This window comes from Hyperoodon ampullatus, assembly GCF_949752795.1.
Source record: "Hyperoodon ampullatus genome assembly, chromosome: 10".
Classification (NCBI taxonomy): Eukaryota; Metazoa; Chordata; class Mammalia; order Artiodactyla; family Ziphiidae; genus Hyperoodon; species Hyperoodon ampullatus.
In genome coordinates this window covers 39,786,764-39,799,620 of record NC_136923.1, presented here as the reverse complement: position 1 = coordinate 39,799,620, position 12,857 = coordinate 39,786,764, and the positions used below count along the sequence as shown (strand labels likewise).

Here is a 12,857-nt window from a genome sequence, read left to right as displayed (position 1 = left end):
GGGCCGAACGGAGGAGGCGGGGCTCCGGTGCCTTGGCCTCGGTGGGGCCCTGCTGGTGGCAGCTTCTAGGTTCCGCCCAGAGACTCCGCCCTCCCCAAATCAGAGTTGGTCACACAGAGGGGATTCACACTGGTTTATTGGGGGCCTTTCCAGGCTCGGGACTGTTCCATGCACAGGCAGTAATGCGTGCGGGGCGAGGCTGGGGACTGGGGTAGGCCTCGGGTAGGGGTCACTGGCAGGTGTTGTAGATCTGGACCTGCAAGTTGATGGCTTGAAGCACACTGCGCATCCTGGCCTCCAGCCCGTCCAGCTGAGCCGCTTTGCCCTCCAGCGCCCGCTCGTTCTCCTCATAAGTGCCTTCCAGCTCTAGGAGAGAGAGGTCTCAGATGAAGGGTCCTTCTCCCAGAGTCCCACATCTCTGGCATCCCATCCTCACCTTGCAGCCGCTGCAGCTTGTCTTGAGCAGCCTGCAACAAGCCGCGAGCCTCATCCCGCAGTTGTTCTGCCCGTGCCTGCGCAGCCAGCACACCCTGGGCCTTGCGCTCAGCCAGGGCCTTCACTGTCTGGTACTGGTCACCTAGTGGGCCCTTCAGCAGCTGCAGATATAGAGGTCCGGGGCAGTGTGGTGGCCCAGTGGAGGCCCAGCCTGTAGCCCCACCCCTTCCAACTGGCTCTGCCTCAACCCACCTGTTCAGCTTCCCGGGCACGACTCTGGGCACTGCCAGCTGTTTCTTCAGCACTAGAGGCTGCCAGGCTATTCCCTGCTCGCTTCAATTTCAGAGCCTCCAGGAGACCATCCAGTTGCTGAGCCCGCTCACCTGCAGAGCTCAATGCCTTCTCTGTACCTGCCATCCTCTCCTGCACCTGCCATGGGTGGGCCTAGGGTTAAACAGGTTTATGCAGCATGCTCACAACCTTGCCCCACTGATGTCCCAGGGAGACCACACCTGGTGCAGGGTCTGCTCTGTGTCCTGTGTGTCAACCACTGCCCCCTGGATGGCACCCTGAGCAGCACCCTGTGCCCGCTGGGCCTCCTCCAGCGCTGCCTGTACTGTCTCTGCCTTCTGTTTCTCACCCTCAGCCCGGCTCCTGGAGAAGAGAGGGAATCAGGACCTGCAAGTATCAGAACCAGGTGTCAAGGATGGGGTCCAAGGTTGGGGTCAGACCGTGCCCGCTGTGCATCCTTCCGTAGCTCCTCTGCCCGATGCACGTCTCCCACAGTATGCGCTAGGATCGTGTCCACATCTGCCAGGCTCCGGACCCGCTCTGCAATCTCGCCCGCCAAGTGCCGGATCTGCTCAGGTGACGCTGGGATGGAGAGCTCTAGCACCCGTGTGGCCACCATCTCAATGCTGTCAGGATCAGCCCCCTCCTCTATGGGGACACAGGCAAGGGCTTAAGGACACAGATTCCCCAGCATGGGCATGGGGACACAGTCTTAGGGTATGGACTCAGGGACCACACATGGGGTATGGATTTGCTAATAGGCATAAGGATGTAACCACAATGACAGGGACTATACATGGGACATAGATTCAGGGTTGTGGACTTGGGGACTACATATGGGCACGGGCTCAGGGTCCAGACACCCTGAGCCTTTGCCCATCTGTGGTCACAAGCACAGGTACAGTGCAGGCCCTGACCCAAGTAGGAACACAGACACGGGGGAAACACTACATGGCCTGGGCCACAAGGGAGGCTCACGGCTGAGGAAGTCCTTCACACTCTGGATTAGTTCCCGCAGTTCCTGGTTGGCCTGTTCCACCTGTCCCCTGGAAGCATTAGCCTTGTCCAGGGCTGCCTGGGCCCGCTGCTGTGCCTCGCCTGCCTGCCGACGGGTCTCAGCTACCTGGCTGAGGATGCCACCACCTTCTGCCAATGCCCGCTGCAGTTCTGCCTGTGTGTGGCGGGCCCGACCCAGCGCCAGATCCGCCATGGCTGCTGCCCCACTGCAGCTGAGGCCCCCACAACGGGGCTGCCCATCCTCGTCCCGACAGCCGGCACCCCCGCAAGGGCTCGTAGCACAGGGTGCATCTCCCGGGGACCCACACACCTGCCAGGCACAGAACAAGTCAGGGCCTGGGGGAAGGAACAGCTACACCCATATGTCCCACCCGACACTTGTGCCTCACCAGTTCATTTATGCCTGTCAGGCTCAGGGCATGGGTATGGGCAGAGAGCTCGCCCAGTGCCTGCTGGTTGGCCATGTGCTTGCGGTTGAAGTCCTTCCTTCGGGCACCCATCAGCACCTCTGTCCGGTGCCGTGTGCCTGCTGAGTTGCTCACAGGGCTGGGCACTGTCAGGGCTGACATGTTGGCACGACGTTCTGCCTCTGCAGACAGGCTGTGGGCATGGCGGATGCTGTCATAGGCACCTAAGTCGGGCAGAGGCAGGCAGTCAGCTGAAGATCAACCCTGATCCACCCGCCTAGTTGGCCAACAACTCACCCAGGAAGTTTGAATGCTTGAGCAGGTCCAGATGCTGGTCAAGCTGCCGCAGTGTGAGATTAAGTGCAAGCCCGTCTCGCTCTAGACTGCTTAGTGCATGGTTGGCATTGAAATTCTTGTCCTGCACATCTGTGAGCTCTGCTTCCAGCTGGGTCAGGTGCTCAGTGGCCTCCCCAATTTCACGCCTACGTGGGGTGATGGGGAGATGTTATTTATAGAGACTTCAGCCCTAATGCATCGGGCCTCTGCCCCATCCCACCATGTATCCTCAAGCCCGTCCGCACCGCAACTCCTCTGTGGCCTCCACGAGCTGTGCAGTGGAGGCAGCTGAGGCGTTACGGGCACCCACAATCCCCTGCACAGTGCCCAGCTTCTCCTGCATGTGCCAGAAGCTGCTCTCAAAGGCACCCAGCACACCCGTCTGCTGCAGCTCCTGCGCCCACTGCTCCAGGCGCCGTGTACGAGCAGCCAGGTCCTGTACCACACGGTCCCAGTCCCCGAAGCACGCGTGGCAGGGGTGGCAGTCAGGAAAGACGCCTGAGAAGCCACGGGCACACTGGTCACAGCGCACGCCGGACATGCCCAGGCGGCAGCTGCAGTGACCTGTGGAACGGTGACACTGAGGTGTGTCTATCCCACGAGGGTCACAATCACAGGCTGCAGGAAAAGGGCAGACCACAGAGTTAGGGTGCCAGTGGGGCATCCTGGGAAGTCCCCCATCCACCCTGGCCCCACGAGCCCCCTTACCACGGCACTGCAACCCAGGGTCTCCCCAGTGGAGCTCCTGGCACTCAGAACAGGTTCGCCCACCGAAGCCAGCATGGCAGTGGCACTGTCCTGTGAACTAGAGTGGGAACAGGGCAGAGGTCAGTCAGAGGCTGAACCCTCAAGACGTGAGGCAGGCAGCTGGCCCCATCTCCCCAGGGATCCACAGGAAGGTCCCATACCTCATTGCAGGTGGGGCCTCTGGCTCGGCTTGGGTGGCAGGCACAGGGCTGGCAGCCATGGCCACTTGTAAGGTTCCAGAAGTTGGGGGCACAGCGGTCACAGCTAGGGCCCTGGACATTGGGGAGGCATGGGCACTGCCCACTGCTTGGGTCACAGTTGCACCGGTCAGTGGATGGGCACTGCTGGGGATCTGTGCCCAGCAGGTTGCAGGTGCAGCCTATGCCAGCCAAGATGAGCACACTGGTTAAGGGGAGCTGGAGCAGGGAGCCCCACCTCAGCCATCCCCTCCATACCCACACTCACGGTGACAGCTCTGTCGGGCAGCCTGCCCATGGAAGCCAGGCTTGCAGTGGGCACAGTGCGGCCCCTCTGTGTGGTGTAAGCAGCGCAGGCATTGCCCCGAGTGGGGGTCACAGGCATCAGGGTCCGTGGGGTCAATGTTACCACTGCATTCGCATGGTTGGCACTGGCCGCCTGGCCTTGATGGGTCCCCAAAGTGCCCAGGGGCACAAGTTTCGCACCGCAGCCCTGCCCACGGTCGGGGGAAGGCGTGAGTGCTCAGCCCAGCTGCCCCACCCTGATCCCACTCCTGCACCTTACCCACTCACCTGTGTAGCCTGCCCTGCAGTGGCACATGATCTGCTGGGAGTACCCATCCCGATGGCAAGAAGTAGCAAAGTGCCGCCGGCTCCCGGGGCCTTCAGGGCAGGGACAGGGCCGGCACTGGCCCCCATATGGCAGCCGTGGGTCCCCGTGGAAGCCAGCAATACACCTGCAGGGAGAAGGAGGAAGAGCTGTGTCATCCCTGAGCAGCCCGCCCACCCACCAGCTCACTCACAGCTGCTTCAGGCTCACCTTTCACAGTGCTCACCCCCCGTGTGGTCACGGCAGCCCAGGCAAGCGCCTGTGTGGGGGTCACATTCGTCTGCATGCCCATTGCAGACACACGGCTGGCAGTTAGGGAATCCCCACTGGCCACGCTGGCAGCGGTCGCAGCGAAGCCCAAATGCACCAGTTTGGCAGGGGCATTGCCCATTGGTTGCTTCACACAGGCCGCTGAGTGCCCCCTCAGGGCTGCACTGGCAGGCTGGGGGCAAGGCAGAGACTGAGCCAGGGAGAGGGTTTGAGGGGAGTTTGGGTGAGGTCACGGTAGAAGGTCAGGGAATGGAAGAGAACTGCAAGTGACCAGGGCTGAGAGTATGGGGTCCAAAGCAGAGTTGGAAGAAGGAAGAAGCAGAGCCAGAAGAAGGAGGGAGAACAGTAGTGGCAGCGGGGCAGAGGTGGGGGCGGTGTGTGGAGAGAAGAACAGGAGGGACAAAGGGGCAGGTGATACCTTGACAGCCTGTGGGGCCAAAGCCATAGTAGCCAGGGGCACAGAGGTCACAGCGGCGCCCAACCACTGCAGGTTTGCACAGGCACTGACCACCATGGGGGTTGCACTCAGAGCTCAGTGAGCCCTGGGGGTCACACCGACAGGCTGTGGGGAGAGAGGACAGGGCAGGTCAAGCTGAGCCCACACACCTCCACCCCACCAGCCAAACCACAGGCACTCACGCAGGGCTCCATTGTAGACCAGTGTGGACAGGCTGATGAGGAGGGGGGCGCAGGCCTCAGAGGGAAGGGTCTTGCTGGGCACCAGACCCTCCTCGTGGCAGCGGTAGTGTTCAAAGGTGGCACGGCGCTCCAGAGAAGCCGCATCACCCCCACTAAACATCTCCAACACCAGGACACGGGGCAGCAGCACCAGCTTAAGAGATGAGCAAGGAAGAATGAAGTTCAGACCCAGGACCATGTTGGAACTGCCAGGACACTAAGCTTAGCACTGCCACAGACCCCTTCTATACAGTCACCACTATAGGACCCATCCCACAGGCCCTGCCATCTTGGTTGGTGTGGGAAGAGGGAACTAGTCACCGAGTCAATGAGTAGGCTGGGTCCAGAATAGGGGGCCTCAGGCTGGGCACCTCCTCCTGTTCGCACCAGCTTGAGACGCAGCTTGTAGGAGATGCCAGGCTCAAGGCAGACAGGTCTGGGAAACACCATGTACCTGAGGTAGGCGAGGACAGGTATGGGGTCACCCAGGGTTCCCGTATCAATCACCTTGGGCCTCCCCACCCCACACACAGCAACCAAATCATTGGCCAAGAAAGATACTAGGGCTGGGCCAGGCCAAAAACAGCTGGACAGCCAGACGGAGAATCTCTACAGAAGACTCCCATAAATGTGCCGTCACTGGAATCATCACCTGTGCAGTCTTGCTGTGAACACTCCATACAGCCTTGCAACCCCAGAGCATTTCCCTGGCACAAATGGTTGCCAATTTTCCCTCAATGCCCTTTTTACGCTTCCTCCAACCTCGACCTCCAGCCTCCATTCACGGCTCCTCTTCACCAAGACTGCATCACCTCCCCTCACCCCAGGTCATTCCCATCAGCCTGCAAACCCATGCTAGGGTTCTTTTATCCCCCCTGAAAAAAACCTTTGCTCAAGATTCGAGTCTCTCCCTGGCTGCTGCTTTGTCTTTGCTCTCCTGACCAACAAAACCCTAAAATCTAGCTGTAGTCGCTGCCTCCACTGTCTAGCCTCCCACTCCAGGGGAGCTTTTGCCCCCTCCAGCCTGCCATAGAGTCAGCCTGTCCCAAGGTCACCAGTGACCTCCATTTAGCCAAACCTAGCGGCCACTCCTCTATTCTGATCTGCTCCAGCGTCCAGCAGCATGCGGTGAGGTCAGTGCGCCTTCCTTCCTGAGACGCTCTTCTCTTGGCTTCTGGGACCTTGTGCCGACTCCTGATTTCTCCCCATCCCCCAGCTACTCCCTCTCTACTGGGCTCTAACACTAAAGTACCTCAAAGCTTGGTTCTGCTCCTCCTTCCTTTCTCTGGTCATTTAATCTAGATCCACCTCTTTAGGGACAAGTCTCAAACTTACATCTCCAACCTGAGCCCTCCAGTAATTCCAGACACAGAAATCCAACCACCCACTGGCCTTGTCCCCCATGTCTAAGCATCTCAGAACTGCTCCTTCCTATGTCTCCATCTCAGAGAAGAACACATGCCATCCAGATGCCCAAGCCCAAAACCCTAGAGTCACCTTTCCACTTTTTCTCCCTTTCCTAAGCCATCAGCTCTGCCACTGGAACACTCTGGAAACTTCCTTTTCTCGCCACCTCAACTGCCACACCTGTGTCCAGCCCACTGTCACTCAGCTAACTCAATAGCTGCCAGCAGATCTCCCAGCTTCCACCTTGGCCCTTTAGGTCTATTCTCCTCTCAGAAACTAGAGGAATCTTTGCTAAACATAAGTCGCAGTTGGCAAAATGTCTATAATGGGTACAGCCAGGTTCATTATGCTATTCTCTGCTTCTATGTATTTTTATTTTTACATGATAAAAAGTTAAGAAAAAAGTGATGAAAAAAGATACATGAAACAAATACTACCCAAAATATAATAAAGCCTTAGTCAGACCAGTTATGTCCCCACTCAGAGTACTCTGACACCCTCCCTTCCCTCCAAGGGTACTACATATCCTGACAATCAATGGGCTCCCCTTATTTCCTGCCTTGGCCTCTGGAACTTAGACCCCTGAAGGAGCAGGTCTTGTTCTGTCTACTTCCTTCCTCTGACCAGTGCCATGCCCAGCAGCAGCTGGCAAACAGTACACAGGAGGAGGAGGCACTTGAAGGAAGGAACAGATGAATGAGCAGGGGGGTCTTCCAAGTGCCCTGCAGGGAGCTTAGGGCTGACCCACAACCCCCTACAGTTGTAGGTGCTACCATTAGTGTCCTCACCTGGTGCCTGGTCGCAGAGTCCCTGGGATGTGGTCATCCTTGGGTAGCACGTGCCCACATGGGCTGTGGGCAGATACAGGCCCTGGGCGCTGCACAGTCAGTTCCATCTCTGCCCATTGCTCAGGTACCTGGGGGAATGGGGTGATGGATGAGATGCTCCCACACCCAGAGGGTCAGCTCTGGGTTAGGTGTCACAAGGTCTGACCTGGGGCTCCAAGCGCAGTAGCAGGTCATAGTCCATGGCTCTTGGTACAGAGGCCACCAGGAACTCCAGTGCCTGGCCTTCCCGCAGCCTAACAAAGCCTGGGCCAGTCCACGATGGAATCCCCCCAGGGGTCACCAGGCGCGCCACCACATCAGGTACCTGGGAAGCAATGAGGCTGGGGGTGTGGGCTCAGGCAAGGCACTGCCTCTTTTGCCACAGCCTGTCCCCAAACCCCAGCTCTCTAGTTGAGGCCCTGCCCGAGGCAGACACCCTCCCTACACCAGGCACCACCCATAACCCTGCCTCTCCAGCCATAGTATCACCCATGCCCTGTCCTTCAACAATGCCCCCCTACCTGCCCCCGAGCTTCCTCAGCCTCCCAAGTTAGGTGGTCAAGGAAGGGTCGGAAGTAACCAGGCTGCACCTGCTCACAGCGTCGCCCCACCATGTTCTGGCGGCAGTGGCACTGACCTGTGGCCTCGTTGCACCTGGGGAACACATGGTTACTCAAGAAGGATCCCCTTTCCCGCCCAGGATCTTTTCCCACCCCTCCCAGGGCCCCTTATACAGTACTCACTGGGGATCCAGGGCACCACCGACATCGCAGTCACATGGACGGCAGCCAAGTAGGTCATGGCTCAGGCCCCAGTGGCCAGGCTGGGGGAGAAGAGGTTGCTGAGGGCCAGAAATAGACCCCCCCCCTCTCTGCCCAGCAGGGAATCCAATGATGGCTCTCAGCCTCTACCACCCCTTGGGGAAAGGATGGCCCCCTGACCACTGGCTCCCACCCTTGGCCTCCCAGACCTGAGGCCTCTCAACCAGGATTGGACCCAAAGCCCTCAGCGCCCACCCAGTGGGGCAGGGACACCACTCCCAGCCCTATCCTCTGAGGATAAGTGCAGAACCCCAGCCCCTCCAGTCGCACCAGGCAGCGGTTGCAGCCACGTCCAGTCACTAGACGCTTGCAGAAACAGGCTCCACTGTTGCGGTCACAAGGGGTGTCCCCCGGCACTGTGCCCCGTGTATCACACTGACATTCTGCGGGGAAGGAGACCCATCAGCACTTTGGGGAGCTGGGGCAGTGCTCGTGTCCAGTTGGGTCCAGAGTAAGAGGTCAAGGGTTAAGGTCAGCACGGGAGTTAGGACAGGAAGCACATACGCTGGCAGCCTAGAGGGTCACTGGCACTGAGCCCAAAGAAGCCATCACGGCACTGCTGGCAGCGAGAGCCCACCACATGTTCTTTGCAGCGACACTGGCCCGAGACCAGCCCCAGTGCAGGATCATCATGGGGATCACAGCGACCACCGTCTTGGGAACCCATGGGGTCACAGTCACAGGCTGAGAGCACAAAGAAGTGCAGGGTTACCCTATGCCAACTAGCCCAGCACCAGTCATCTCTCAAGCCCCCACCCTAGATTCCCAGTCTGGCTCCACCCTCCATCCCCCCACCCCAAATCCCTGCAACCTGGACAGCAGTCTGGCACTTCAGCTCATACCCCAGGATCAGCCTTCCCTCTCCCATGTCCAATTCCAGCCTTACAGCGGCACACGGCTGGGTCTCGCAGGTCCTTGGTTGGGTCACGGTAGAAGAAGGGTCGGCAGAGCTCACACTGGCGCCCAGCTGTGTTGTGCTGACACCCATCACACACACCTCCACTCACGTTGCCAGATGCCAGGTACATGGCCATATCGAAGTGGCAGCTGTAGGTATGCCCGTGACACTCACACTCTTGGGAGAGGGGAGGGAAGAGCAGGGTAAAGGCCACTTGAGGGACCATGTCCTGAGGGTAAGGGGCTTAGGGGCCCCCAGTGCCACCTTAGGTCCCTGCCACAGGCCAGAATTTGTGGGTGGGGGTTCAGGGACTTTAAGGCTTCAGCATCATACTGGGCCCCTAACCAGAGCAGACTGTGGCAGAGGGTTGAGGGAGCCCCCAGGGGCATCAAGACCAGGATACACTTCAGGCACAGCCTAGGTGTTTGGGGCTTAACCAACCAGCTCTAGGTTCTGCCCAGGGCACAGCCAGGCCACAGAGTCCTGGGGCTATGAGGGCCGGGGTCTCACTCACTCCTGCAGGCGTGACTGTGGCCGTCCTCAGCCGGATGCCAGGGCAGATCATGATAGAAATCCTGACACTGCTCACAGTTGAAGCCACGAGTGTTGTGTTTGCAGATGCAGGCCCCATGAACCTAGCAGAGTGGGTAGGCAAGTGGTCAGCACTGTCCAGCCATGCCTGCCCCTGTCCCCAGCCCTACTCCAGCCAGCTGAAGACCCTCACCATGCCCTCAGCATGGGCTGGTGCCCCTGGGGCGGGTGCACACTGTGAGGCGTGTCCGTAGCAGAAGCAGTTGCCACGCACAACCAGCTCGTACAGGGCATAATAGTACTTCTCGCGGATCTCCCGCCGTGGGTCAAGCAGGTTGTCCCCGAGCGTGTGTAGCCGTGTCAGGTTCACCCGTAGGTTGGTGATCTTTAGCAGGTCTAAGTGGGGGAAAGGGGTTGGGGGCCAGCTGTCCAGGCAGGCTCTTGCTGCCCCATGCCCACCCAGGAGCTGAAGCTGCCAAGGTCACCTTGGGAGACCTCCTGTCTACAGCTATATGAGCTAAATTGGACTTGGCATCTGCCCTAGGAAGCACCCAGAATAGCTACTGAGGCCCCAGAGAGTCACCAGCCGGACGCTGGGACTGCGCCAGCCTCAAAGAATGGAACACTCACTCTGGATCCATGGGCTATAGGGGTCTGGAATAGGGATTGCAGGGTCCAGCACACGATAGATGACCTGGAAGGGCATAGAGTCATTAGAGACACTGGACCTGCCTCATGCCCGTCGTGCCCCCTTTCTGCCCCAAGCCCAGATCCCAGCCCTCACCTCGCCTTCAGTGGATGGCTCAATCTCTGAATAGCGTGACTCACAGACTACGTCATCCCAGTGCCGTGGCGGGGCCAGTGGGACTCCTGGGAAGTCAGCCCCACAGTCATAGGAGAAATATCGGTACACGTGCCAGGTGCGTCCAAAGTCTGCTGAGCGCTCCACCAGCATGGCAGCAGGGCGAAACGTCTGGGTGGGGAGCATGGCTGATCAGCGGGCACTAGGACCCAAGTCCAGCCCAGGCCCATCAAGAGCCCTGCCTAGCTGGGGCCTGCCCTCAAGCAGCTCACAGACAGGTAGAGGTGACCAGGGGAAGCCAAGCAAGGATCAGGAAGGGAAGCCACCTCTAGTGGGGAGACTCAGCGGTCACGGGGCCCAGGGAGGCAGCGCCTGACCCAGCCTGGGATTGAGGCAGCGTGTACAAAGGCCTGGAGGGGGGAGGCAACAGAAGGTGTGGGAGGTGAAAGAGCCTCCCATCCAGCCAGGGCACAGCATATGAGCACAGGGAGGCTGGGCTGAAGAGCTGGGACTCTGTTCAGGGGCAATGGGGAGCCAAGCAGGGTGCTTCAAGCAGGCTCCCAGACACGCGGGCACCTTGAAGGTCATAATGAGGTGCGTGAAATGGAACTCAGCCTCCAAGTCCAGCTGGATGGTGACCACGGGGACACCTGGGGCAGGAGTCGGAGGTCAGGGACTTGAGGCTACTTGGTGGACAGCCCTGCTCACCCATACCTCATCCACAGCCTCACCATTCTCTGACTGCCACCAGGCTGCCCGGCGCTGTGGTGCAAAGCTGGTAACTACATTCTGGATGCGATGGCTGTTTGGGTTGTCTCTAGCAGAGAAGGGGCGCCGGGAGTCACACAGGAAGCACTTCTTCTCGTCCTGGGTCGGGTCAGGGTCAGGATCAGCGTTAGTGCCTCAGCCAGTGCCGGCACCACCCTGACTCAGCCCCCCACCTCAACTCCAACCACACCTGCAGGTGACTGACGATGCAGTAGGGCTGGGGCCCGTGCAAGCCACAGGTGGATGAGGCGGTCAGTCTGTCAGCACGGCCCACCAGCAGGTCCCCTGTGGCGGGGTAGCAGCTTCCCCGCGAACAGCCTGGCACATCCGGGGCCAGGGCCTGGGCCAGGGCGGTGGCCGGCACTGGGAACAGGGGGTCAGCTGGTTCTGCTGCGCTCCCACCCCGTAGCCCCAGAGCCAGCTACCCCAGGACCCACCATCACATCCCGCAACCCCCAGGCCTTCACCAGGCCCTCTCACCACTCAGCAGCAGGCCCAGTAGAAGCTGCCAGGGCCCAGGCTGTCCCCGCAGATCCCTCCCTTGTTCCCCTGCGGCCCGCTCCATCCTGAAGAGGAGAGGAATCAGGATGAGGGGGGATGAGAGGTCTAGGACCCACGCCCATCTATCCCCTCCCTTGGGGTCCCGTGTTGACTCTGCCTGCGTGGGTCCTTGGCCGATTCCCCACTCGGTCCTCTGTCTGTCCAGCGGTCCCTCCACTAGCTCGGAGTCCGGCGACTTTGAGCAAAGTTGGAAAGTACGGCAGGAAGCAAAGCACGGAGCGGATCTCAGGCAGGAGCACAACATCGTGCAGAAACCTCCACCTCTCTGGAAACGACCCTCACTCTAGAAACTAGACACAGGCTGGCTCACCTGCAAATCTTTATTGTGCCCCCATGCCCAGGTCTGCACAGAGCCAGGGGAACACAGGGTTTTGGGCCCTTAGGCCACTATAGTTAGGGGACGCACCAAGCAGGGGCTATGGCATAAACAAAGGAGAGGAGTCTGATCGTTGAGACCTCAAGTGGCCTGTGGAAACTAGCCTTTGTCCCCAGTGTCGTTGGTGCTGTGGAAGTCACCATCAATTAGGCTTTTCAGTCCCAGGACTCCAGCATCAGTGCGGAGGTGGAAGGGTGCACTCAGGGTGTCAAGCTCCCCTATTCAGGGATGTGGGATGGACAGCCAGGCTGGAAGGCCAGGACAACATAGGGGTAGGGGGGGAGATGGAGAAAGGCCATCTCCTGCCCAGGGTCTCCGCTTCCCCCAATCACTACAACAAGTAGGCATGAGAAGAGCTCAGTTTCCCACTATGAAAATGAGTGCTGGTTACCGACAACAGACCAGAGCAGCAGCGAGCAAATCCAGATCTTATGGCTCTTCATCCACTCCGGGCCTTCTGGCCCACCGAGAGCGCCTGAGCCCGGGCTTGGAATGCGCGCTGCCCAGAGTCCATGCCCCACCCAGGCCCCTGGGACTGCGGTAGGGACCACAGATTCTGGGGGTCTGTAGGGCCCTGTCGGAGTGACTTTGAGCTGCCACAGCTGCGCCCACTGTCTGGGGTCAGGTGGAGAGTACCCCAGAGGTGTAGGCCCAGGGAGAAAGCTGGGGTTCTTCAGGGGAATCACTAGGCTTCACAGGGAGAGTCTGGGCAGGGGGGCAGTCAATCTGCTGGACTTTAAGGGTTGCTGGGAGTTGCACCAGTTTTGTGGAGTAGGGGTCTCCAGACACCTGGGGGGTCAGGTAGTCAATCTGAGGGGCTCAGGGATACTAGAGGGGGCTCAGAATTTGAGCTCACTCAGAGATAAGGATCTATCAGG

The 12,857-nt window shown here is 59.5% G+C and overlaps 1 protein-coding gene across 1 annotated transcript; it reads right to left on the bottom strand.

The window, feature by feature from the left end:
• Nucleotides 1-119: 119 nt before the first annotated feature.
• On the bottom strand, nt 120-11,608 carry LOC307059400 (laminin subunit beta-2). Its single transcript, XM_079713340.1, has 32 exons — nt 11,523-11,608; nt 11,233-11,405; nt 11,006-11,141; nt 10,851-10,924; nt 10,257-10,445; nt 10,103-10,166; nt 9,666-9,868; nt 9,456-9,576; nt 8,930-9,118; nt 8,548-8,727; nt 8,314-8,426; nt 7,966-8,045; nt 7,744-7,876; nt 7,389-7,547; nt 7,184-7,311; nt 5,310-5,442; nt 4,950-5,142; nt 4,729-4,872; nt 4,251-4,482; nt 4,004-4,167; nt 3,699-3,923; nt 3,395-3,612; nt 3,195-3,291; nt 2,732-3,104; nt 2,448-2,632; nt 2,133-2,374; nt 1,705-2,053; nt 1,167-1,374; nt 948-1,089; nt 688-864; nt 437-596; nt 120-366 (listed from the first exon to the last, which is right to left on the bottom strand). Exons 1-32 carry the CDS (start codon nt 11,605-11,607, stop codon nt 230-232), a joined length of 5,406 nt encoding a protein of 1,801 aa, XP_079569466.1. The 5' UTR covers nt 11,608; the 3' UTR covers nt 120-229.
• Between the last annotated feature and the right edge of the window lie 1,249 nt (nt 11,609-12,857).